The 24995-nt window shown below is 39.6% G+C and overlaps 1 protein-coding gene across 3 annotated transcripts; it reads left to right on the plus strand.

The window, feature by feature from the left end:
* Positions 1-4824: 4824 nt before the first annotated feature.
* On the plus strand, positions 4825-16740 carry DUT (deoxyuridine triphosphatase). Of its 3 annotated transcripts, none has more exons than XM_049812514.1 (7): positions 4825-4975; positions 5555-5717; positions 7227-7318; positions 9024-9068; positions 14791-14865; positions 15830-15900; positions 16376-16740. In XM_049812514.1, exons 1-7 carry the CDS (start codon positions 4969-4971, stop codon positions 16430-16432), a joined length of 510 nt encoding a protein of 169 aa, XP_049668471.1. In that variant the 5' UTR covers positions 4825-4968; the 3' UTR covers positions 16433-16740. The 3 variants fall into 3 exon arrangements, with proteins under 3 accessions (XP_049668471.1, XP_049668470.1, XP_049668472.1); XM_049812513.1 differs by lacking the exon at positions 4825-4975 and adding an exon at positions 5055-5155; XM_049812515.1 differs by lacking the exon at positions 4825-4975 and having other exon boundaries at positions 5253-5717.
* Positions 16741-24995: the final 8255 nt, after the last annotated feature.

Below are 24995 nucleotides of genomic sequence, written 5' to 3' on the forward strand. Positions count from 1 at the left end.
TATTAAAGACCATTAAAGAACACAGCTAATTTAATTACTGTAGTTCTGCAACTCCTTTGCAGACTTCAAATGAAATCTAAGCCCCAGAAAAGCCAAGGGACCCTGAATTTCACTAAATGTTTATTTTAAAGCAGGCCTTGGCTTCCATCTTTGCTTGAATTATTAGAATTTAACTTGCGGAGGATCTAGCACTCCATCTCCAAAAATGACAAATATTTGATATTCATATTTTTCCAAGTTCAACAGCAGCAGTTCAGCAGAACATGGTAATGTCACCCAATAATCCATGTTTTATTTGCTCCATCTATTAAAGGCAGGATATGAAATACTGGTATTTTCTCATAATGTTCTTCCTCCGCTCCTTCTTACACTTTTATAACCAGGTTGAAGGATCATTTTGCAGTGTAACTGCATGACACAGATATATGAGCTTCCTAAATATACTAGGCTTCCTGCACAGCTCTGAGCAAACCAAACCTCATATTCCACACCTGCAAAACAGGGAGATTATCCTCATCCTTCACAGCGATGTTAGCAATGATACAGGAGCTCATTACATGCTGTCAGGTCCTTCCACCTTTGTAGAACTGCAATGGCCACCATCTTCCCCACCTCACTTCAGACACCAAACAGGTATAATCTTCATGTGATACCCAGGTAGCCAATGCAAAGAAAAAGAGTTTTTAGGGAGGCTCCGCTTAGGCCTTCTGTAAGTATGTTTCTTATCACAATCTGTGGAAGGAGCTGGGGGAACTGCACACCTACATTAAGCCTTTCAATTATGTACATGAGTGGGGATTGTTTCCTAAATATTCCCAAGCACTGTAATTCTCAATCTACGGGGAACATCGACCCAAACTGATCTGGGGGACCTAAGGAGATCCAAAAAGAGAAGCACAATATGAACCAGCAATGCAATACTATTTGCACTTCTCTTTCACAAACACATTGCTGTGGGCATTGCAACAATAAATCCCAAGAGGTACGTTTCCAAATGAACAGCAATCAAAAACTAAGTACTAACATACATATCTCTGTAAAAATCCTTGCTTAGACTACAGTGATTAATTAGATAATGTATCCACACAACGTTATAACCAGCAGCACAAACTCCAGATGCAACAGTGCTTAACTACCTGAAAGCGTTACTTCCACAAATTCACAAGTAATTTTCAACACAACAGTTTCCTTGGAGCTTCTATTTCTTCTTCCTCACTATGATTTCGGAAGTGTATGCAAGACCAGTTTGGAGAGCATATTAATTATGGACTCTCTTAAATTGCAACTTCTACTGCAAAATTTTGTTAGTCCACCCACCTCTTTTCCCACTCTGTAACAGACACTTCCTCTTTTATATAAATCATGCATAAAACAACTGCTGAATTTTAATCACCATGGTAGTAACTGAATTCTAATTACAAGTTTGCCATCTCTAGAAAAAATATGGCTCTAAAACTGTCTAGCACATTTTGAGCTTGTATCACACTACCAACTCCGCAGCTTTATGTAATCTAGGGTTGATTTGATCAGCCACAACAAAAGCAAGCATAGATAAGGTGATCAGGGACATTAAAGCATGAAAATACTGTTGCTATGAAGCAAGAACAAAGAATATTTTGAGTCTTCTTCAAAAGCCTAGGCATCCTGCACAGCTAAGCTTGTGCCAAAGGGCCTGTTAAAATGATCCACTACAGCTCCTCTCATCAGTGAATCTTACCTTTTCCTCCTAATGTTAGTGGGCCTCCAACAGGTATCACAGAAGGCATTTCATCATAGTTCAGAGAATACATCTTCCTTAAATCTTTTTACAACCACTGGCAAGTTGCCCATCTTGATCATACACCCCTAGGGCACAGTGCTTAGGAACTGTAATAAGTGTCCCCACCTACTGCTCCAGAACAGCATTCTTCCAACATGCCTTTCACTAGATTTTCAGTCCCCAACAGAGAGTTTTGGGGGGTTTTGTTTGTCTGTTAATTTTATTTTTAAATTAGCAACTCAACAGTGCAAGTAGAAAAGCTACCTAACCAAAAAGGCATCACATTCAGAAGATAAATAGCTGCAGCCGCTCAAGCCACATTGTGCAAAGAGCATGCTACTATCATACTTCACACCCAAAGGAGTTCTCCACCTAATCATCATAATGACAAAGTACAAAGCTCCAGCCACTTGCATAGTAAATTTTACCAGTCTTAAACTTCTGCAATTTTCATCACATCTTTGAAAAGTCCTCCCATAAGCCTTCCTGGCTAGGCAAAATATGACAGGCTGCCCTTCATGCTCAGAAAATCTGGACATTCCTCATCTTTTCCCTCTTTTTCCACGATTCCATGTGGTATTTCAAGATCTTCTTTAAGGCAAAACCAGTTTCAGCAACTGATTAGTAGTTTACAAGTAACAGACATGGCAACAGGTAACATGTAGATATGGGGCAAACAGCTACATCAGCTATTACTGACTTATTTAACTCCCCATACCTGTTTGTAACGTCCCCTCTGGCAGAGGTGCCCAATTTATCAGGAAAGCTGGGAGAACAGAATTTGAGGAACCCTCAGCCTCTTCAGCTCGAAGTTCAGTGGTGTCCCTCAAGCTGCTCCTTCAGGTAGTTTGACTATCATGGGACTTCAGTGAAGTAACTGAGGATCACTCCTACGTCCTTCTCACTCTCCCCTATTACCAGATTGTAACTTTTGTCAAAGGGGCAATAAACCCTTAAAGTGCTGTAGCTGTTTTCCAAATGAGTGACTCAGCCATCAAGTTACAGGTGAGGAAAATCAAGGCTTTGTAATAGTGCAGTTCAGCATACATCAAAATGTTCTTTAAACATCTATTCATTCTGGTACCTGGCTGCCACAGCCCCTTGGCAGGTACATAGCCCATGGAGGCTGCGTGGCCAGTGCTGCTGAGGGGACATCTTGCACTGGCCTTGACTCTGCTAGGAAAAGTGGAAAATGCAGCTGTGCCATTGCAACAACAAACAAATACAGCAAGTTTTAGCTCTCACTCCCCACAAACAACAAGAGCAATAATACACAGTCACGCCATGGCTGGAATTTCATCAGAGGAAATTCAGTTTCAAACAAAATAAGAACTAAGGTTGTTCTGGAACAAAGTAAAAAGCAATGGCAAAATTCCACAGCTCCCACACTGTACAGCAAAACACAAAATCAAAAATAGAGCTTCATTATAAACACACACCCTCACAGCAGCCTTTTCAATTACAGACCTTAATCACTGTGAGAGAGACAGCTGTTCTAAGTAAGACTGGGGTGAGCAATCTCTCTTTTAAAGCTACAGCTTTCTTCTAATAAAAATGCTCATTCTGACACCAAAACTTCAGTGGGAAGAATTTTATGGGTTCTTATCCCTGAAAGAAGGTCTACGTTTCCTTCTGTAGACAACAAAGCAGCCTCCACTCCTACTCTCAATCTAGGTAAAAGGCAGATAATTTCATTTTCTCTCACTATTGTTTTTCAAAGTTAGGAGGAAATGCCCAATGGAGAGCAGCGCTAATACACAATCAAGAATGCAGGAATGTTGACCAACTGACTATTTATCTACAGAGCAAACAGCGCATTCCCAGGACCAAGGCAAACTCGCCCAGACTTCAAGCACATTTTGGGTTGGTGGTTTTTTTTTTTCCTTGTAAAGATCAAGGAAAAAAGCATCACTTGGCTGAGAACTTTCTCCTTGATAATATATTTGGATGAGTCCTCCTATCTATTACTTATGGAATTTCAGGCTACCTTAGACACAGTTTAGAACCCAGCCTGCCTCACCAAGCCAGGCTGTTCATAAAATTAGTCCTTTTCTACAGGATGCAGTTGTAACGTCTATAAAGTTCTGCTTGTATAAATAACCATTTATAATTAGATATTCATTTGATACAACTTAAATTCTTATAAACTTCAGTTTGTTGATGGCTTACATCAGAAGTTGTAAAATATTCTAAGTAGCTTTTTCACATAGGTCTATGATAGATACACATTCTCCTTCAAACAGTGCATACTATTAAGTCTGAAAGTGCTGAACAGCAATAAAAGAAACCCCAGATTGGGGCACTCTTAAAAATATTTTTCACAATTGTACTGCCATGTCTAGCAATGGTTTCACTGCCATCTGGCTGCATTTAAAAAATGTAACATAGCAAGGAGACAATCACATACACTTTGATTTAAAAAAAAAGGGGGCACAAAGAATGGTTGGTTTGACAAAATTTAGACCCTCAAACAGAACTCCAACAGTCTGTATAGCTATTTTGCACAGACAAAAATACATCCACCAGAGTGGTCAAGGACAAGTTTTGCAACCATGAATCCGATGGGTACGCTTGTCATCCCACAGCACAGAGAACTACGGGGGAGTTTAGGCAAGTCTTTGATAGGCAGGGTGGCGAAAGAGGGCAGTATCAAAATCAAAGACGGCGAAATCACGGAATTATTCTGTTCTGAGACAGAAGAACGAGACGGGCGGAGCACTGCTAGGTTTTCCTATCTACAGCCTCGACGAGGAAGGGGAGCGGTTGTTTTCCTTTCAGAAGGCAAACACTTCTGTCGTTGCCTGACAAGTTCTGAAGGAGGATACAGGTTACGTGAGGAAAAGGCGGGACTGCCAGTGCGCTACACGTATTAACGGCCCTGCCTGCTGCGCGACTTGTTTCGGAAACGAATCGGGGGGCGGTCGGCCGCGGCCCCTCTGAGGGGAGCTGGAACAGCCTAGACCCCCCCCCCCCCCCCGGACCGGCACCTCCGCCCCAGCTCCGCAGTGAGGCCCGGTGAGAGCCACCGCCCCCCCGCCCCCCGGCGGCGCGCCGGGTCCCGGCTCCGCCCGCCGTGCAGCCGCAATCGCATCCCCCGGCAACGCGGAGCGCCCCGCGGGGTCCGGCCGCCTCCCCGCGGCGCAGCCACCGCCGTGTCCCGCCGAGGCCCGCGGTGCCGGGCCGCTGGCGGAGGGGCTGCGGCGCGCCGCATGGCAGGTAGACGCCGGGTGGGGGGAGAAGGGGGCGCCGCCGCCTTCCGCCTGCGCCCCGCGGGGCTGTTTCCACCGGACAGCGGCAGGGAGCACCGGGAGGCCCGGCGGCGGCAACGCTCCCCACACGGCGGTGGCGTTATGCTGGCCCGGCGCCTCAGGCGGCTCCTGCAGCCCCGCGGGCGCAGTAAGGGGGCGGCGGGGGGGGGTGGTGGGGGTAGGGGGGGAGCATCCGCTGGCCAGCCGCACCGCGGCCTTGCTCTGCCGCGGGCCCCACCCTGCCGGGGCTCGCCCAGCCGCGACCGGGAAGGGCTACGGGGCTCCGCCAGCGGCGAGTCCCGCCCGCCGCCATGGGGCGGGAACGCGGCCGCGAAGGAGCCCTCAGGGAGGGCCCGGGGAGCTGGGCGCCGAGGCCGAGCCGGACGAGGCCATTCTCACCGGCGAGGGGTGGCAAGGGTGCGCCGCGCGGGGAGCGGCCGTGGATGGAGCGACTTCCCCCTCTGTTCCCGCCTTCAGTGGGCCGTGCCGGTTTTCGCGGGCTTTTCCCCTCACGGCGGGTCTTTTTCGCCTTCCCGTCCTTGCTCAGCGATGCCCGCCTCCGAGGCCGTCCTGCAGCCATCCCCCAGCAAGAGGCAGAAGGGCTCGGTGCCTGGGGAGCCCACCGCACGGCTCCGCTTCACTAGGCTGTCCGAGAACGCCTCCGCCCCCTCCAGGGGCTCTGCTGGGGCTGCGGGCTACGATCTGTACAGGTGAGTGTACCCCACCCCACGTCCCGGTCCGGCCCGTTTCCTCTCAGGGAGAGGCGCTGCCCCCCTGCTCGACGAGCCCCTTCTCGGGGCTCCGGCGGCTGAGAGGGCCCACGCGAGGCAGGTCGTCTTGCTGAGCAGACCCCCCCTGGAGAGGCTCGCCGGCCTTGCAGAAGAGGAGGTCAGGGCTGGCCTGTTCGTTAGCCTCTTTCCTCCTCCACCCCTCTCCCTTCATTTCTAGAGATCTGTGGTCCGGTCGTGCTGCAGCTCCGATTTTGTCAGGTAGCGATGCAGCCATGGGCCAAAAGTCAGGCTTGACACGTTGGCCTGAGTTGCTTTTGGCGCCAGCATTGACTGCGTGCCTTCCTGTTGGAAGAATCAAAAGGTGGTGCATGTGGCCCCTTCCTGCCAGCACGTATGCTTTTCTGCTTTCATCTTGCCTGTTGCGTACTGCCTGCCAAAGGAAGCTGAGGCAGTTTGGTAATGCTCCTAGCTGGAAACCATCTTGGTTGCTGTACAGGCTTAGGTTTTGGTTTGCTTGAACTGATAATAACCATTGTTCAAAGGCTTTCTTTCACCGTGTTGAGGAATAGCTGCGGCTAGTCTTGTAGTTGTTTGCATAGTGCTTCTGTGATCAAATACAATCACTAATTATATCTGAACTCCACTGCAACCTCCCTTACCTTCTGTTTTTTACCATTACTTAGAACAATCAGCCTTTTTCTTGCTTTACCTATCTGACTTCCTTCCTGAAGCTTTGCTTCACCACATTTGACACTTTTCCTTTGTATTCCTTTTGTCTTACCAGGTTTGCTTTTTGTTCTTGTTCCAATGGTGCACTGTACACCTGGAAAAAGTCCATTTCACAGAAAACCTTTTGTTGCTTCCCAGTGTTTAAGAATCAGTTCATCATCAAGGCCAAGATATGCTTGCCTTAAACAAGTAGAACAGTGTCACTGTCATATTGTCACCACTGCCTTTCATTAAGCCTCTAGTTAGGTAGCTTCCAAAAGTTATTAAAAATCTCTTTGATTCTGTTGGGAACTGCAAAGTATGTGAATTGTGAACTTCTGGCCTGCTCAGAAAAAAAATTGTTGCCTAAAATGTAATGTAATAGATTATTATTTTTTATTACAACTAGTTTATCTGCTGTAGAAGGCTTAATCAGAAGAGTGTATTATCCTCAAAGCTTCTGCTTTTGCACAAAAATTGCATAACCTAATGGTTATTTTAAACTTGTATTTTTTGTCTCTCTTACCAGTTAAAAAAAGGTTTAAAACTAGCAGTCTTAAGACTGTGCTGTTCAAATGACACTACTGAAATCTTAAGCTAGCACCATCAAAATGGGAATGTCTTGTGGTTTAGGATCTGCATTAGATTTTGCAAATCTGTAAATATTTCTTGTATAAATTCCCAGCAAGAATAATTCTGGGTAATTTTGTACCTTAAGTTACAGAGAAGAAAAATTTCAAAATATTCTATATCAACTAGTGTTTTCTTTCATTAATGTAGTGCCTATGACTGTGTGATACCACCCATGGAAAAGGCTGTAGTGAAAACAGACATTCAAATAGCACTTCCTTCTGGATGCTATGGCCGAGTAGGTAAGTGAACAGGCTATAAGAAGACTGCAGAGTCACTGTAGAACAGGTTTGACATCACCTTTACATTTAGATTCTGTCTAAAGCTTTCAGAATTAGTCTACACAAAAAAAAGCTGTCACATGACTGTAATTTATTAAGCCTTGTAATAGACATTTCTTGTCAAATAAATACTTTTGAGGTTTGGTGTATGTCAAATGACAAAAAGGTGATAAGCAGAAATTTTCATAATCTACATACTATTTTATAGGCTATGCAATAGTTCATTATTTCTCTGCAGTTTCAGAATTTGAATCACAAAGACCAGTTGGCAATGGACATACTGAAAATACACCCCTGGATGTTTAAAAATTGACGCTGAAGTATGAGTAGTAGTTTAATAGAATTTAGCTACTTTTTGTGACACAGTAGCTGAGAGAATTTGTACAAGATATTTTGTTGTGGTTTAACCCCAGCCAGCAACTAAGCACCATGCAGCCGCTCACTCACTCTGTGCCACACCACACCCCCCCCCGCAAAGTGGGACTGGGAGAGAATCAGAAAAAGTAGTAAAACTCATGTTTGAGATAAGAACAGTTTAATAGAACAGAAAAGAAGAAACTAATAATTACAATTACTACACTAATAAAATGACAATAGCAATAATAAAAGGATTGGAATATATACAAGTGATGCACAACACAATTGCTCACCACCTGTCAACTGACGCCCAGTTAGTCCCTGAGCAGCTATCCCCCCAGCTGCACCCACCCCAGTTTATATAACACTGGGCATGACATCACATGGTATGGAATATCCCTTTGGCCAGTTTGGGTCAGGTGTCCTGGCTGTGTCCCCTCCCAACTTCTTGTGCCTCTCCAGCCTTCTTGCTGTCTGCGCATGAGAAGCTGAAAAATCCTTGACTTTAGTCTAAACATTACTTAGCAACAACTGAAAACATCAGCGTTATCAACATTCTTCTCATACCCAACTCAAAGCATAGCACTATACCAGCTACTAGGAAAACCGTTAACTCCATTCCCGCTGAAACCAAGACATTTATGTTTTGTGCATTCTTTTTCTGAATTACGTATAAATTCTTAAAAGTAAAAAAAGCAATAGCTGCTCTAGTGGAAGAGCGTGATCAGTTTGCTGTGTTCTTTCATCTAAAAGGAGAACGTGTGTGCATTTCTCTTATCCCAGACAAAAAAAGTTTTGGACAAGAGTTAACATTTTAGCACCTCAAAGTAGGCTAAGGTAAGTAAAAAAAAAAAACCCCACAACCATGCACATAATTTAATTCATCTGTGTATAATATTTCATAGTAAATTGCTTGCCAAATATTGTTTTCCATCATAACTTGAATGGATTGACCTAATAGTGTTTTGAGATTATTCCAAACCAGTAGCTGCCAAAAATAAGCCAAGATTAGATAGTCGGTATCTGCTCCAGCTGCCTTCCTTGGAAAAACCCACTCTGCATTTGGTGGTCTAAACAAAGATATGCTTATATCACTTAAAAATTGCAATTTTATTGTAGCCTGTAGCAGCTGTTATTTTGTGTAATATATGCATTAACACAGTAGGTCCTGTAAAATCATGTTTATTTTAGAAAGACTGTGGAAACAGTTCTTGCTGCCACAACTGTGCAGAAACACTATATAGCTTATAATTACTGTGAAAGAGTTTTAAAAGAAATATACTTACAAAAAAAATTTCTTTTTTTCTAGCACCGCGTTCTGGTTTAGCTACAAAACACTTCATAGATGTTGGTGGTAAGATTTTTGTTCTTTTTAGTAAGACTTTTTAAATCTTGATGGCAGAATTACCTTAATTTCACATTGTAATATGTGTAAATAAATAATGCTAGCATCATTGGTAGTCTGGCAAAAGGAGATAACTGGGTAACACCTCAGAGAGCCAGTGCATCATAATTATTTTAAAACCTGCTGAATTATGAAAATATTACTGATTTTTTAAGTAATAACCATATCAGTTTTTTGTAGGCAATGCCTGGCATAGAAGTTTGGGGGTTTTTTGGTTTAGGCTTTCAGATGACTTTTTACATTCTCCTTTCTCCATTTTGACTAAACATCTGTGTGTGGTTCTTTTCAGTCTAGTGTAAGATCTGAATGAATTAAATCAGTAACATATATAGTCTTCTATGCAGAGAATATATAGTAATGATATTGAAAAGGAATGATAAAAAGCACTGGAATACACCATTGCTGTGGGCAGAATTGATTATTAGGATGAAAAGAGCTTTAGTTTACTCTTACTGATGAAAATGTAACAAATTGCATAAAGCAAATGAAATTTAAACTAACTGTAGATTAATTGACTTGAAAGTCGTTTGAAACAAATAAAACTAAAATCCCACTTTCTACAAGTCTTCACTGCTTGTTGTTTTGTTCAGAACTAGCAACAGATTTGTTTGGAACAACAGGGTGGTTTATTAAAATATTATGAGCTTTTCTTTAATCTTGACTAGAAATTCACAGGTATCTCTTCAAAAATAGTTATTATAGGCATATCTATCAGAAGCCTTCATGAAAGCCTCACCGTCCTTTTGCTATGTCCCTATAACTGCAACACAAAGTAAATGATGTTGAAAGTTCAGTTCCAGTTTTGCAGTGGGGCTGATCAGAGCACAGGCAGATTCTCTATGTGTTGTATTACAACATGGCATCTACATTGCACAGAAGTTCTCACCACTAAGATTATTGTGGAGTAACTCTGGGCACAGCTGTAACCACAGTGATTTAACTAGTACTAAATCTGTATTGCGTTGTTCTAATTATACAAGGATACAGTTCTAAGTCAAATAAAATGTTTTGAAAAGTATGCTGAGAAGTTGAGGCCTTTCCCTCTTCACTAGGTTTTTGGGTTTTGGGGGTGGCAGGGGTTGTTGGTTTGTTGTTTGGGTTTGGTGTCATCCCCCCACACCCCAGTGTTAAACAAGATAGACTACTTGGAACACTGGTACTCAGCCTTTACTTGCTCATAGGCTTGGCTCTAGAGGTGGGGAAGGGTGACTCTAGGCATCCTTCTCTTTCTGATGCCACGCCAGCCAAAAAGCAAGGCAGTTCCCAGTGTAATTTAGAGCTGCTGCAGAACTACTTTATTCTATCTGCCTTATGGCATATCAAAGTCTGGCTGTGCCTTTGATACAGTTTTGGTATCAGAGGTTAAAGGGGAGCATCTGTGCGAGCTTTGTGTCATTAAGACTTTGTCTTAAGAATTTATTCTTGTACATCTGTTACACTAAAAGTGTTGCTGTGTAACATACAAAAGAGCACTAAGATAGGAGTCACAGATTCTCTACACCCCTATAACTCTCTGTAGTATACGTGGGCTACTATAGTGTGGTTCTTTAAAGTGACACCTTTAGAACAATTTTTCTTTGTTTATATGAAATAATGCACATGCTCTGTAACAGTCTTTTCAATCTGAAAGTTAAACTAGGAAATACCAGAAGGCAACCAGAAGCGCTTAGCTGGATGACCTATTTAAAAGAGCTGACAGTTGACAAACCATGAATAAAAAAATATTACTGACATTAGTGGAGGACTTCTTAGTCACAAAACCCCAAACAAACAAAAAAAAAAACCACCCCCCCACCCCACCCCAACAAACAAACAAAGAAACCAAACCAAACCCCAAAACAAAACTAAAACAATTGTTGCATAATTTTAACCTGTCCTGAATGAGGGCATTATCCATTTAAGTAAAAATACACTGCCAGAAGTCCTAAGGGTCAGAGAGAAAAATTAGGGTCATGCAAGAATATGTTCAGAATTCACATCTGCTAGGTGTGGATGCTTTCCCAACAAATGACATACCACACTTCTGACAGAGTTAGACAATGTCAGACTGCCAATTCCAATGCATGATTTTTTCAAAAATGATGTAGATGATTTCCACCCAATACACATAATTTAGAAAAGTGCCTTAGTCCTCAGCATAATTATAATTATTGCAACTTGCTGTTCCAGAATAACAGAATGCTAAGGATGTTAGTGTGTTTTGCCAGTATGCCTAGTTACACAGAGTGAGTTTGTCACCCTGCACAGAAAGAAAACTGATCAGGTCTTGCTGGGTCATATTTTCCTGTATCTTCCAAGGATCGTATATTCTTTGATACAAATAGTGTAGTTTGAACTTAAAATCCACATGGTGGTTAAACTCAGTAAGACTATGTCAGAGGAGGTACAATACATTTAAAAAGAAAATGATTGGTAGGGAATTCATTTCACAAAATCTTTACCCATCTGTGCCTTTAACGGAACTTGAAATCGTCATGGCTTTGACGGTGTTTTCAGTCACTCAGCACAGCATTAGACTAATTGTTTTGGCCACAAAACATTTTAAAATGTTATCTTCTTAATAGATAACTTCAACTCTAATTGCAAGTTCTGTTTGTAGTGGATATGCTTTTAAGGAAGAAGCCTGCTCTTCCTCTCTGCATCCTCTGGAAAGCTTTCATCCTCAGAACTGTGCAGGAAGTGCAATTCTTGCCTGCTAGAAAATACATCTGATACAATCTGTAGAACCGTTACAAGGTGTTTACTTTATAGCTAAGCTTTGAAAATTAGAGTGGTTTTGTGAGAGGGGTTTTTTCCCCCTCTAGTGAATAATACAAGTGACTTAAGTTTTCAGTGTTGCTGACTTCCGTTCAGCCACAGAAATATTAATCAGTCCTATCTTTAGTTATCAGACATTTTTCAAATCCTGGAGAGCCAGTGTCTGGCAGTAGTCAAATAGGTGGTCAAAAGAATTTAGTATCTCTTCATAGAAGTATCTGTTTAGATGACAGCCTTTTCAACAAATACTTGTAAAATAAATTTTAGTGTCTATACATAAAGCTGAGATTGTGCCAATGCCATTGTTTAAAGGTCAGGTAAGCCATCTGACCAGGTTAATTGTAAATCAGTATAGATCCATTATAACACTCCTTTTCAGGAAAAAAAAATAAAGTTTGGGGTTTAAAAAGGTATAGAAGTACTAATGTGCCATTAAGCTCTAGTTACTCCAATACAAGCTAAGTTTTAAATATTATTCTTTTTTTTTTTTTTCTTCTCTCCCAGAAAATAGCAGCAATGTCTGGTAGATCAAAAAACTTCATTAGCAGTTAAGCACTAACTAATACACTGAGTACAATTTTTTGTCATTATGTAGAAATAAACTTGCTTTCTGTCAGAGGCATGTAGGCAGAAAAGTTAATTTAGAATGACTTTAAGTAGCCTCAGTTGTTCTGTTCTATACATTTTCTTCAGATACTTCTAGCAAAAATGTGACATGCAAGAGTTTCTTGCATGTATAAATCTAACCATAGTACTTTAATTGGTACATTTGATACATATAAAAGCATAATCTCCATTTAAATAGAATTAGTAATCTGTAGTAATCTGTTCTGACTATTGTGTTACACCAGAGCAAAATACTCTATTATAACAGAAATAAAACTAGCCCTCATTATGGTAAGTTAGCAAATTCCTTTATCAATCATAGCAATATCTATCCCAGCATACGGTCTAGAAAAATGTTGTCTTAGCTATACAGAAACACTTGAGAATTGATAAATTCTTAATTTGACAAATGAATGAGCTAATGATCTTTTTATATGCATTTATGAGCATATATACATAATTTTATGTGCCAAATATGAATTCTGGCTTTCAGCTGATGGACTCATGAACAATACACCAAATTAGTGGGCAACTGGCTGCAGAACTTGAATGATGCTTAAAATTATTTTTGCTGCCATTACACATTTGTTGAATGTCTCTTTGTAATGCATCTATGTAGCATGGACTCAGTGTCCACTATTGTATAAAACAAAGCAAATTATTTGTGTAGCACTTTTTAGCACTTTTTAGGGTGCTTTGTGTCACCCCTGGTTTTGCAATTATGTAAGGGCTCTAGATTATCTGTTATTTTAAAAAGGAGGAAGGAATAGTACTTTGCTAGAAGTAAGAAGGCAAAAGCTTCTTGTTACTGTTTTATAGTTCAGCCTTTTTTGCTCATACACTTGAAACGTGCATAGAATTTGACTTTTAATATTTTAAGAATTGAATTGCAACATTGAACTGTGGTGGAAATTGTGCAAGAAAGCTCTGATCACCAATATAAGTGACGTACTGCGATTCTCAATTTAACTGATGTGTAGTTAACTTTCTGAAAGCTGGTCTAACCTAAACCAAATAAACAGTACAAGACCTGTGCATGTAGCTTTGGTATATCAAGCTCTCTGAAACAACTGAACTGAATGCTACATTCAAGAATTTTTTTAAATTTTTTTCATTCTGGAAAACATTAATGCATAGCAACCCCTATGTTTTGTTCACTGTTACTTTTGACAGCGCTCTGTAGTTAGGGTCCCTTTAAGCAATTGCATGCAGTTAAATACCAGTGAGTTAACTTAAGAACTGCACGTTTTTCCAAATTTTCAGAGCTCAGGGGATACTCCCAGTGTTACTAACACCTTAATTAGGAAGCTGTTCAGAAACGTGACTGGATTAACACAGAACATTACAAGGGAAAGAGAGCTGTATAAATACCTTTTTCACACTAGAACTAGTGCAGAGATTGTACAGTAACTGTGGACCATATCTACTGCAATATTTTCACACAGCTGAAGAAACTAAGAAAAAACCCTCAGTTTTCTATTCTTAAGTGTGTATGTTGTGGTTCAACATTAAAAAACTTCAAGGTATAGTCACACTACAATTTCTTCTGGTGGTTATAATCTCTAAAGGTAGTACTCTGTATGTATGATTCTGGGAATGTCTTGGAATTACATACAATTTTAGTATTTTAAGTAGGCTTCAAAATACATACTTTGGTCCACAAGGAAGCCCAAACTCCAGTTTTTCTACTGGAGATATGCTTCCTATATCTGAAAGAAACCCCCCAAAGAAGCAGAATATGATTGTTTTAATGTGTATTGGTAGATAATCTCCTGAACTACGCAGTTAATGCAGTTATATAATATACAAGAGCAAGCTTATTTTACAGTATTTATTTACACTTGAATGTAGCTGAATGACTAGTAATTCCTTAAAGCTTTAGTTCTGTTGCCCTGCCTGAGATATGGGATTTGGTTCTGTGCAAATCCATAGCTCTCAAATAAAATGTTAGATTTAAGAACAGATTTCTGCTTGACACTGAAAGAGCTGAAGTTAACAGAACAAATGGAGCCTGAATTTGGTCCAGCTGTCTTGATTTCAGGTATGGTATTACAATTAAAATGAGTAGTACAGTGGTAAAACACTTCTTGATATGTGATGGTGTTTTTCAGTTCTTTTTGCAAGACTGATAAGCATATTTAGATATTTCAGTATTTTCATATATATTGTTTAACTGCATGAGTAGCATAAAGGATGTCAATATGAGATACTGCAATAATCTACTAATCTAAACCTTATCTAATCTACTTATCTAATATACTGACAACATTTAGTAACTGGACATCCTCTTAATTCTTTCTTACAACAGCTGGTGTTATTGATGAGGATTACAGAGGAAATGTTGGTGTCGTACTCTTCAACTTCGGCAAGGAGACTTTTGAAGGTAATTGTTATGCTTGGCAGAGCCTGTTTTCAGCCAACTGACTGGAAATGAGACACTGATTGTTCTTTAAGTCTATGAAGAGTTAGAATTAGCTGAGAACATTCTTTTTACAATTAACAAAAACATGAAACTTAACAATGTCCTGTCAAGGAAACACGAAAAGATTCCACTCCTAGAAAATCAGGCAGCATGCAAAAAAAAAATAAAAAAAAATCAAAACCACAACCACACACACAAAAAACCCCCAAAACACACCACCACCACAAAACCAAACCAAACCAACTTAGCTAAGCTTTAGAATCGTAAGCTGTACTGAAGCACAACTTTGTATTAAGTTTCTTTCTTGTTAGCTGAGCAATATTTGAGATAAAAACTTCTCCAGGATCCTGGGAAACTTGAGTAATAAAGATACAATTTTCCCTTAATCATGCTGTCTGTCTGCAAGTGGTCAGTTTTAAGCCTCAGGGTCCAGTTATGATATTGCCAGTGTTTTTGCAGCCTTTTCTGCAACTTCACAGCACAAGCAACTTATGGAAGTTCTGTGAACCGGACTGGGTACTAATCAGAAATTTGTTTTCCTCCTTTAATCAGTTCGGGGGTTTTTTCCCTCCAGAGAAGTCAGTTCCTGGGTCTAATTCACAAAAGGAGCCAGTTATACATACAGCTGTCTCTCCATCTCTGCGGTATTTATGCGTAATGACGCTCAAGATGCCACAGTATGGCAGCAGGAATGAAGGGAGATGTCTTGAGCTGGTACTGCTGCTGAAGCTTTACCTTAAAAGGACTAGGCACGAGTTTATCTTAGCCTGTATTGTTCTGGGACTATTAACATCTGCTTAACTAAGTTTCAAATAAGTGTTTATACTTTAGTACATTCCAATAGTCCTAAAAGGGCATTGTCTAAACTTTGTATTGATTGTTCACTTTTTTTGAAGTAACTAATAATATTTTAACTTTATTGCAGTTAAAAAAGGGGATAGGATTGCCCAGCTCATCTGTGAACGCATTTGCTATCCTGAGCTAGAAGAAGTTCAAGTAAGTTGCCAAGAGAAAATATTTCTGCTATTTTCAATAATAGTTTAAGATAGTTGTATGTAAGCTGAAATTTATGCTATAGATAAATACTTCGCTTTAAATCTACTTCCAGTGTTAAAACTGCATAGTAGCATTGCTACCTGATTAAAAATCTTGATGCTTTGCATGCATTTACATGGATTTATTTTTTTTTTTGTAGTTTTCAGAGTTAACAGGTTGTTTTGGGTTTGTGTATGACAGAGGTACTTGAGAAACACTTCAGTATATACTAGAAACAGTCGTCTCACAATGTGGGATTTGTTTAAACTTGTACAAAAGGTATTCTAAAGTGTCTTGAAAATTTTTAGTTTAGTTTCTATTTATAGCTATAGTTACGAGTAAATGTACTTTCCTCTATGATGGACAATATCAGTTGTATAGAAACAAAAGGCAAGTCAAGACCCTAAACTAACTTATCATAATTGATGTCTTTCAGGCTCTAGATGATACAGAACGTGGCGAAGGTGGCTTTGGTTCTACTGGAAAGAACTGAAAATGATTTGAATATGCTTTCTGGTTTTGACTTTTTTTTTTTATGGTATCTGTAAATTTTCATTTGAATTAGAAGTGGGATTTTGGAGTACATTAAAAAAAAAAAAGTTTGAATAAAACTTCTCTGTATCTGTCCTGTCTATTTTTTACAGGCAGTGAATTCATCTGTATTATGGGGAAATATGCATGACTGACTTGATTGATTGATTAGTTGATGGATTATTTTTTCTTTTTAGATGTTCAGTCCTCAGTAATAAGAATTCATTGTTTATGTGCTGATTATACTCTAATAAATTAAAAAACTAACAATTATTTGATTTTACTCACCTAAACTAAAATGGCTGATTGTTCCCTTGCCAGTTTGTGTTAATCTTCGGAAAGCTATCTTCTGTGTAGCTCAGTATTTCATGCTGAGAGCCTATTTCATACAGAATCGGTGATAATACAGGTATTGATATGACTTCCCACTCTGACTCCTAAATCAGAATAAGGCAAAGATATTTAATATTGCATCTTCTACAATCTGTCAAAATACTTGTGTTTTTATTCAGAGCTAAAGTTCTGTCTTTGATCCTTAACTGATCCTCAAACAGCCAATTTTTCAGCTCTCTATTAAAAGAGCAGGCAATACAGTGTTTGAGCTAAATAACACAACTCATCTGGAAATGACTTCTATATAGCAAAAAATGCTATGAAACATGCTGTTGAAATATTTGTTGACAAATTCGTTTTTAAGTTACTGTATGGAAGAAAGGTTCTGATTTATTGAAGCAGTGCATGGATTGGTTGTTTTTTTTTTTTTTCTCAATTCTATTTTGACCAGTTAACATAGAACTCTTTTGGAATCTGTCCCAAACCTGATTGTTTCTTTAAGTGTAGGAACCTCTTAAATGACTCAGAAGCTTTCAGGTGAAAGAACATGCATACAAGAGAAGGGACAAAAAGGAAAGAATCTAGAGTATTTTGCCACTTTACAGAAAAGAATTAGAAAAGGCTGTGAGGCTCTCAAACATTGTTTTTTTTTCCTGCAGCTGTCTGTATTCTCTTTCAAGATTTTCTTAGCTGAAAGGTCACAGGTATGAAATACTGTGCTTTAAGTAGTGTTACAGCAGTGGAAAGGTAGGCCCTTTTGCAGACTAAAATGTTTGCAGCGTTCTTCTCCTTGTAAGTCTCAGATCATAGTAATCCTGTTGGTATTTGTTTCATGTCCTTGTCTAGGACTAACCATTTCCAGTGCAGTAGGCCCAAAATATTGCACATCTTACACAGTTTACCCCCCGCTTCCCCAAGGACCTGAACAATAAAGTGTAACACGACAGCATTCAGATTATTCAACTTATAGTTGAATAATACACTTGGCAGTGCTGAAACAGTAAGTACATTCATCTTGACTAGGGTGGAAGTCTTTCCCTCCATGTGCGTTATATGTTTATCAGTCTTCCCCCCCACCATTATCACAACACTGTACTTATATCTGTATGCCCAGACCTTCACAAGAAGGCTTACCATGCAAAAGCCTATTGTAAGCAAGCAGCACATCATAGCAATGAAGTTTTAAATAAATTGGAAAAGCTGATCTTGACACTAAGTTTCTTCCGTTCTATAACCTGCCAAAAAGGAACTTCAATTACCAAAGGCTATTTAAAGGTCTTAAAATAACTGATTCTTTTGTGTAAAGCTGTTTCCTCTTGCTGCACCGTAAGTTGAGAGCAAGTTTTGCTGCTCCTTTTTTCTTCCCTCCCCCCGTCCAAAGCAAAAAACCAGCAGGAGATACACAGATGAAAGTCCTTTTTAAAAGATACTACAAGATGATCTCACTTGGAACAGCAACCTACAAGGAAAAAGTTTTAAGTTTTGTTGATACTTATCATCTGTTGTACGTGTTGGAAACTGATCTATTTTGTTTTTTAAAGTAATACTAACACTCCAGATTCTGAGATAAAAAGGAATAGCATTTGCTAGAAAAGGCACTCTCTCAGATAGGATGCATGAGGAAGGAACAAATGTACAAATCCATGGCTGCTGTAAGCTGTTAACATACAGACTCCTATCTAAGCGTCATCAGCAAAAAGGACAACTTATTTTGAAAATTGGTATAGTTGAGTTCCTTTTTTGTCATTTCTCAGTACGTATCTAGAGAAGCATGTAATGAGTTTCAGATTACTACAAGGCTCGTCCCAGGAGGACCTTGGAAAAGTCTGTCCATCTGAAACAATGGAAATGCTTTCAAGCTCACCTCTACGCTGAACTCCTCCCTGTGCATCAAACCATTGCAGTAGGGTAACAAATTCTGATAATTCCTTTTACAGTGTTGGGGTTTTGCTTCAATATGAGTAGCAGATCTATAGAAGACAAATCCTTATAACCAGGCAACAAGAGTTACATATCAATTTATTGAAAGTTCTTAAGCTGATATTTGCTACTGCAGACCAGGGCCTATATTGAAACCTGTAGAAACTTTCTGTGTTGGTAGTAAGTAGAGAATTCTTACAACATTGTTTGTGACTTTCTGGTTCAGACCATGCTGCCTACATCTCTTCTCTGTTTTTTTGTTTGTTTGTTTGTTTGGTGTTTGGTGGTTTTTTTTTTAAAGTCCCACAATTTCATTAATATGAAAAGCAATACCCTCCAAATTATTTTAATGTTACCTTTTTCCATTATTACCATCTATGCTAAAAGAGTATTCTATCTTGGTATCTGGCAGACATACACAGGAGGCACAGAACAGTATCTGTTGCAGAAGCTAGTTTTAAACTTCCTCTGGCTCTTACTCACAAAACTCACCGTCTCCCTGTAAGCAAGTGGAAGGAAATAGACTGGCACTTCTTCAGCAAGGTTTAAACTTCCCTCTTTATAATGGTACATTTTAAGCTTTAATTAGCACATTTGATCCTGTTTTAAACAAAAACCAGGATGTTTGAAAATTTTTGTGTTGGCAAAAGGAAGAGAGGACTGGGAAACACATTGATCTACTTCATTGCTTTATCTGAGATCTATCCTTCTGCCTAAATTAACTAGTTGTAAATTATTTTTGTAATTCAATGAAAAAAATGGTTAAGTGTATCATTAACTGAACACCATGCTTGAGCAAGTAACTTCATGAGAAGCTAGGCACTGACATGCATAGGTCTTCTATCTAGACAGATTCATGTCTTCAGAAGCTGTCACTGAGTTGTGATACCCTAGGGCTCACTATAGGTATGAAACTGAAGAGATCTAAAGCACCAAAGCAAGTCCAAAGTATAATGCTATTTGCAAAAAAATTAAATGAAAATTACATTAAATAAAAGCGATGTTGGGCTGCTCTCTATTATCACTGAACAGGTTCAGACAAATCTATTTAAGTTTAGACTGTCAACTACTGTTGTAGAAGGGCACATTATCTCCAAGGGGAGTTACCTAAAGCTGGGGAATCATCCTCTGTATAAATGGAACATGGAGCTTTATAATGGAAAATAATTTGGGGGGAATTCTTATCTATAAGAGAAAATGGCTTTTTCCTGCAGGGAAAGGAAAAGGACATTACTAACTATCTGCCTCCTTTCTTTTAGGACTGGATTTGACTTGTTACAAATAGAGAGAGAGAAAATCTGGCCTTCAACCCCAGGTGAATTTTGAAGAGAACGTTAACTTTGGAATTCAGATGCTTGGCTCCAAATTAAGCCCCACGGTTTGGGTTCTGTTTTCTAATTTGAACTGAAATACATATAACAATTTGTATTTCCTTACCAAGGCAGAAGTTGATAAGCTGATGAGGGTCTTGATGAAACAGGTCATCACTAGACAATTCCTACCATTTGAACTCTCCACTTACAGACAAAAATCTTAAAAGAAAAATTATGGTAATGATGCCATTGATCTTTAGCCCTTTTCTTGGTTCCCCAAAGTATTAACCTAGTCTTTAGTGGTTATGAATTTAAGCACTGCTTCCTCAGTTCAACTACAGTTATTACTCTGTGGCATGTTAAGAATTTTTTGGATGTATTTAACGTTTTTTAGTAGATCAGCCACTAGATGGCACTTAAAGCTTGCTTTTTTCCTCCACTTTTTTCCAGAGGTATTTTGCAAAGATCTGTTCATCTATAATTAAGAGTTGATGACTCCCATTGGGACTATGTTGGCGGAAAGCAAGATGCAGCAATATTTGAGTGAAAGCAGGCAAAAGTATAACCATTAAAGGGGGAACAATGACTATAATTTAAATAAGATTTGGGTGGTTGCAGTGTTTGCATAATCCCTCCTGGCATGCAAGAGCAATAGAGAAGCCTGTGGCTTTGCTCTCCTGCTGTGTTTCAACAAAAATGGAAAATTGTAATGAACAGCAACATTTTTCCTATCTTTCATATTCACTCTCTTCTTACTCCCCCTTCCTCCATTCCTTTAAGTGGAATGCAGTCTACTTAAGGATTGCATTGTAATGAAAGTAGTGTGTACCTTGGTAAACTCTGCATTGGATTCTCCAAATCGGATGCCTCTTGCTGCAGGTTCAGGACATAAATTAAAACTTATTTAATACACGTTAACCCAGTAAAGGCAGGTGACATATACTAACCTGAATTATGTGAATTTTTATTAAGGTTCCCTAGTTTCTGTATTGGTTGCTACTCCTGCAATAGTGCAGTCTGGTGCTCTTGTATTTGTCTTCCCTTCCCCCCCTCGCCCACCCCCTTCTAATTTTTTTTTCCTTTTTTTAAAATAAATATAATTGTATTTTGGCTTAAAGATAGTTAAATAAGTTTCAGTATTAAGTAAACTTCTATGACCCTGCCTATTTCCTGTCCTGTCAAACCTTTCCTTGTAAGAATAACAGTGTCCTTTTATTTGGTGGAGTGTAGCATGATGTTTTTGGCAGGCCCAACATTTTTGACTTGCATAAATTTGTGACCTCAAGTGCAAGAAAAGTGAATGCTTGCTTCAGTGCCTCATGGTTTCTGCCTAAAAAGAAAAGCGTCCACATCGCTAACCATTACAATTTCTGAAGGAAAATTATCAGCACACTTATTCCAGCTGATTGCACATGACTGCACTTCCAAAGAAAAGAATCAGAAATAAAACTAAGTACTTTGCACCTAGTTATGTAAGGTACCAAAAGTCTGAAAATATAGGGCAGGCTGTACTGCCTTACTGGTTTCTAGAATTGGCACACATGGCACTTCCCTCACTAACAGCTATTTGGCAATCAATCTCTACCTCAGTAAGGATGTGATTCTGCAAAGTGGGTCGTCTGCTGCTGGGCAAAGAATGTCATTGTATGGTTAAAGGTTGCACGATCAGGTCTGAAGTGAATTAACGTAATTATTTTCCTAAACTTTCCCTCCATTAACCATGTGGTTGTTTAGCTCTTTACCACTGAAGTGATGCTTTTCCCCTAGTCTGTTAGAACACAGCAAGAAAACCTTTTACCCTGCCAAGTCTGAAAACCCAACAGATTAATTTTATAATTTGAGAGCCCTCATCCAGAAAGTCACTACTGTATTTTAATATGTAAAATTTGCTTAAATAAACATATGCAAGCTGTATATGCACACTTACTTGTTTTCCCCTTAGACTTTAATGGCTTTTTGGTTATGTCACAAAAATGTAACATTACTCATTGGCTATTTGGGAAACATTTGTATAGTAAATTTTGTAACAGAAATAAGGGGTTTGTATCAATTAATATTGCTCGTAGCCTTAACATTTAAAGCTGATATTCTTGAATTGAAGAAAGTTATCTTTTGACTACTATTGATTACAGCAACGGAATTTGTTTGTTTTTGTTTTGTAAAAGGAAGAAGAAAAAACAAACACTCATGAGTGTAGTATCTTTGGCCAGATTCTTTTAACATGAGTATTTTGTGGTTTATGGATTCCTAGTCCGAAAGGTTGTCTCCAAGTGTCCAAGACAAAATAACTATGTGTCCTAGTTGGAAGAAAATTTCCCCTTTCCTTTGCAGCTAAGCTAATTGTGCCATGTCTAGCAAGCACAGCGGCATGTAGTATCCAGTGTTGCCTTGCTAACACACCTCAACCTTCCTGCTTGCACTAGCTTGCAGTCTGGTCACTGCCAAATTACAGGTACCCTTCCTTAGGGTGCAGGACAGCATCAAGGAATCCCACTCGTCAGGTTTTCACAGCAGCAAACACAAAACACCAGTCTCACTTTCTTATGCTTCCATGTTGAAGTTACTGCTGGCAGTGAGCCAAACTGTCAGCATTAGAGGTAATTCAAGCCATTTAAATTCTGCAAGAATAAATTATTTTTTGGGGGTCCATCCTATCCTATGACATTATCTTAGCAATACATAGGTTGGCAGCAAAGAAAAGGAAGAGGTCTTGTTAGGGGAGAAAGTATGGTATCTCAATCCTGTTCTTACCTCTCTTCTCAACTTGCATTAAGGCATTAGCAATGTGAGAAAAACTGAAAAAGGAGTTGTGACAATGCCAGGAAATCACGGATCCAGCAACAGAGAACTCATTGCCCTCCCTGGATGTGAAGAAAAGGAGACAGCTGAGTCAGAATGGACTGAGAGCTCCCACTTCATCTTGATGAGGTTTTTGGTTTGAGGGCGAGAAGGGGGTTGTTTGTTTAATATTAATCATATGAATTAAATTATAAAAGTCCTCCAGGAAAAACTGGATAAACCTCACTGCCTGGAAGACTGCTACCAAATAAAAAGCCAAACTGCTGCTCCAGGGAGGCAGCAAGGTACTGGTATTTTTGTCTGAGTATCGTTCCTCACAAGCGCAGCACTGTACATCTTGCTATCAGGTTCTAGCAAAGAGAGGCTTTAAGAGCAGCTTTAAAGAAAGCTTCACATTTTTGGAAGGATGACATATGTTGTGTCCCACTCCAGGTCACCTGCACAGAGCCTCCAGACTGCTGTTCATAGCTTTCCCAAATGCCAGCTAAGTAAGACTGATAGTCAAAACAGGCAAGCTTTCACAATTGTATCTTGAGCAGGCTGGAAGTCTGCTGTGTGGGAGAAGTAGCCTCTGTTTGCATTTACTTTTTATTTGGATGACCTTTGAGATGCCTTATGGACAGCCTAGACAGAGCAGAAAAACACAGCTCAGGCACTTTTGAGTAGTTTGGTTCCTACAACAGGATTCTGGATTTTTCAGTCCTGTCTGCTCCTGGGCAGCTGCTTGCCAACAGGACCTACCTTTTTATTTTTACATCATTGTTTTCTGCTAATAAAGTTGATTTTAAAACTATGAGAACCTACATTAATAACAATAATAAAAAATTGGACTCCACCTCTGTCCCCCTACTCCTGAGGTTTGCTATTCAAATGTTCAGAACATGTGCTAAAGGCATGGCTATGTATATATTAAAGCATGCAAATGATAACTGATGCCAGGATTGCATACAAGTTAAATGAGAGATTATTACTCATTTGCAATTATTCCAAGAAATTTTGAGTAGCTGCCAAAATAATAGAACAGCTGGATGAGGAGAGGGATAGGGTCTGGTTAACCTGGCACTTAGGCTAAAGAAATTAATGCAAAGCCACAACCATGGTTGTCTGGAAGAGTCAACTTTATCACAGTGTTGGGCTGGTGTGCAACAACAGGCATTGATAAAGCGGCGTACTACTAACATCTGCCCAGCAAATGCATTATTCCTTCAGCTTCCGTTATATTTGAGCTGCTGGAGAACACCAGTGCCTCTAGAGCCACAGATCAGCAAAAACAACGCAACGTTGAAACCAGGGCTGTCTGGCTGTGGTAGGATTGTTAATCATAACACTACATTGTTAGTACTAACCCAGGTTAGGAATGACACTGGGGTTTATTACAAATACTGTGACTGTGCAAATAGAGTAGATGTGCAGAAAGCTAAGGCTTAACTCTTATCTTGTGACCACTTAGGGTCTCCCTGGATAGCACCTTTTCCCCTCATGCCTTTGCTCATTGACCTCTATCTTCTGGTTTCCCAATCTTTCATTTTCTAGGTGTGCCATCAGCCAGCAGGCAATGGTAGGAGCATTTAAATAGATAGTTGAAAGCTTCATGTGAAACTTGTTCGCTTCTAATGAACAGTAGAGAAGTAATTTAAGCTGTATTTAATTGGTGCAAAGGAAAAGTGCTTACAAATTAGGCATTAGAATCAAAATTAGACCTAAGAGCAAAACTCCTAGTTTAGTGCTCTAAAGCATGTGCCAATAGCCCAGAGAAAGCCCTTTTGTTACAACTCCATCATAAGTCTATTAAATTGCCTCTTCTCCTGCCGCCTTATGATAAAGTACATTACACAGTCTCACTGGCCTGTGCGTGTTCCTAAAGTCTGGTGCTGTTGCTGGCAAAGCTCTATTATATTCCTACATTACACAGAGCACTGTGCAAATGCTAAACAAAAGAGAATGACATCCAACTGCTAACAAAGACATGTTCGGTATTCAGACTTCCCCCCTTTCCCCACAGCCACACTGGCAGTCAGACAAAGGCTTCTTCTGAATCCTTGTTCATTGTGTGAAGCACAACTCAATCTACCACAAAATGGTACTAATCGTGGCCTTCCATAGCTCTACAACTAATATTTTTAAAGTTATCCTGCATGCTAAATATAACTTACAGTGGCT

Source organism: Accipiter gentilis, chromosome 10 (assembly GCF_929443795.1).
Source record: "Accipiter gentilis chromosome 10, bAccGen1.1, whole genome shotgun sequence".
NCBI classification, from domain to species: domain Eukaryota; kingdom Metazoa; phylum Chordata; class Aves; order Accipitriformes; family Accipitridae; genus Astur; species Astur gentilis.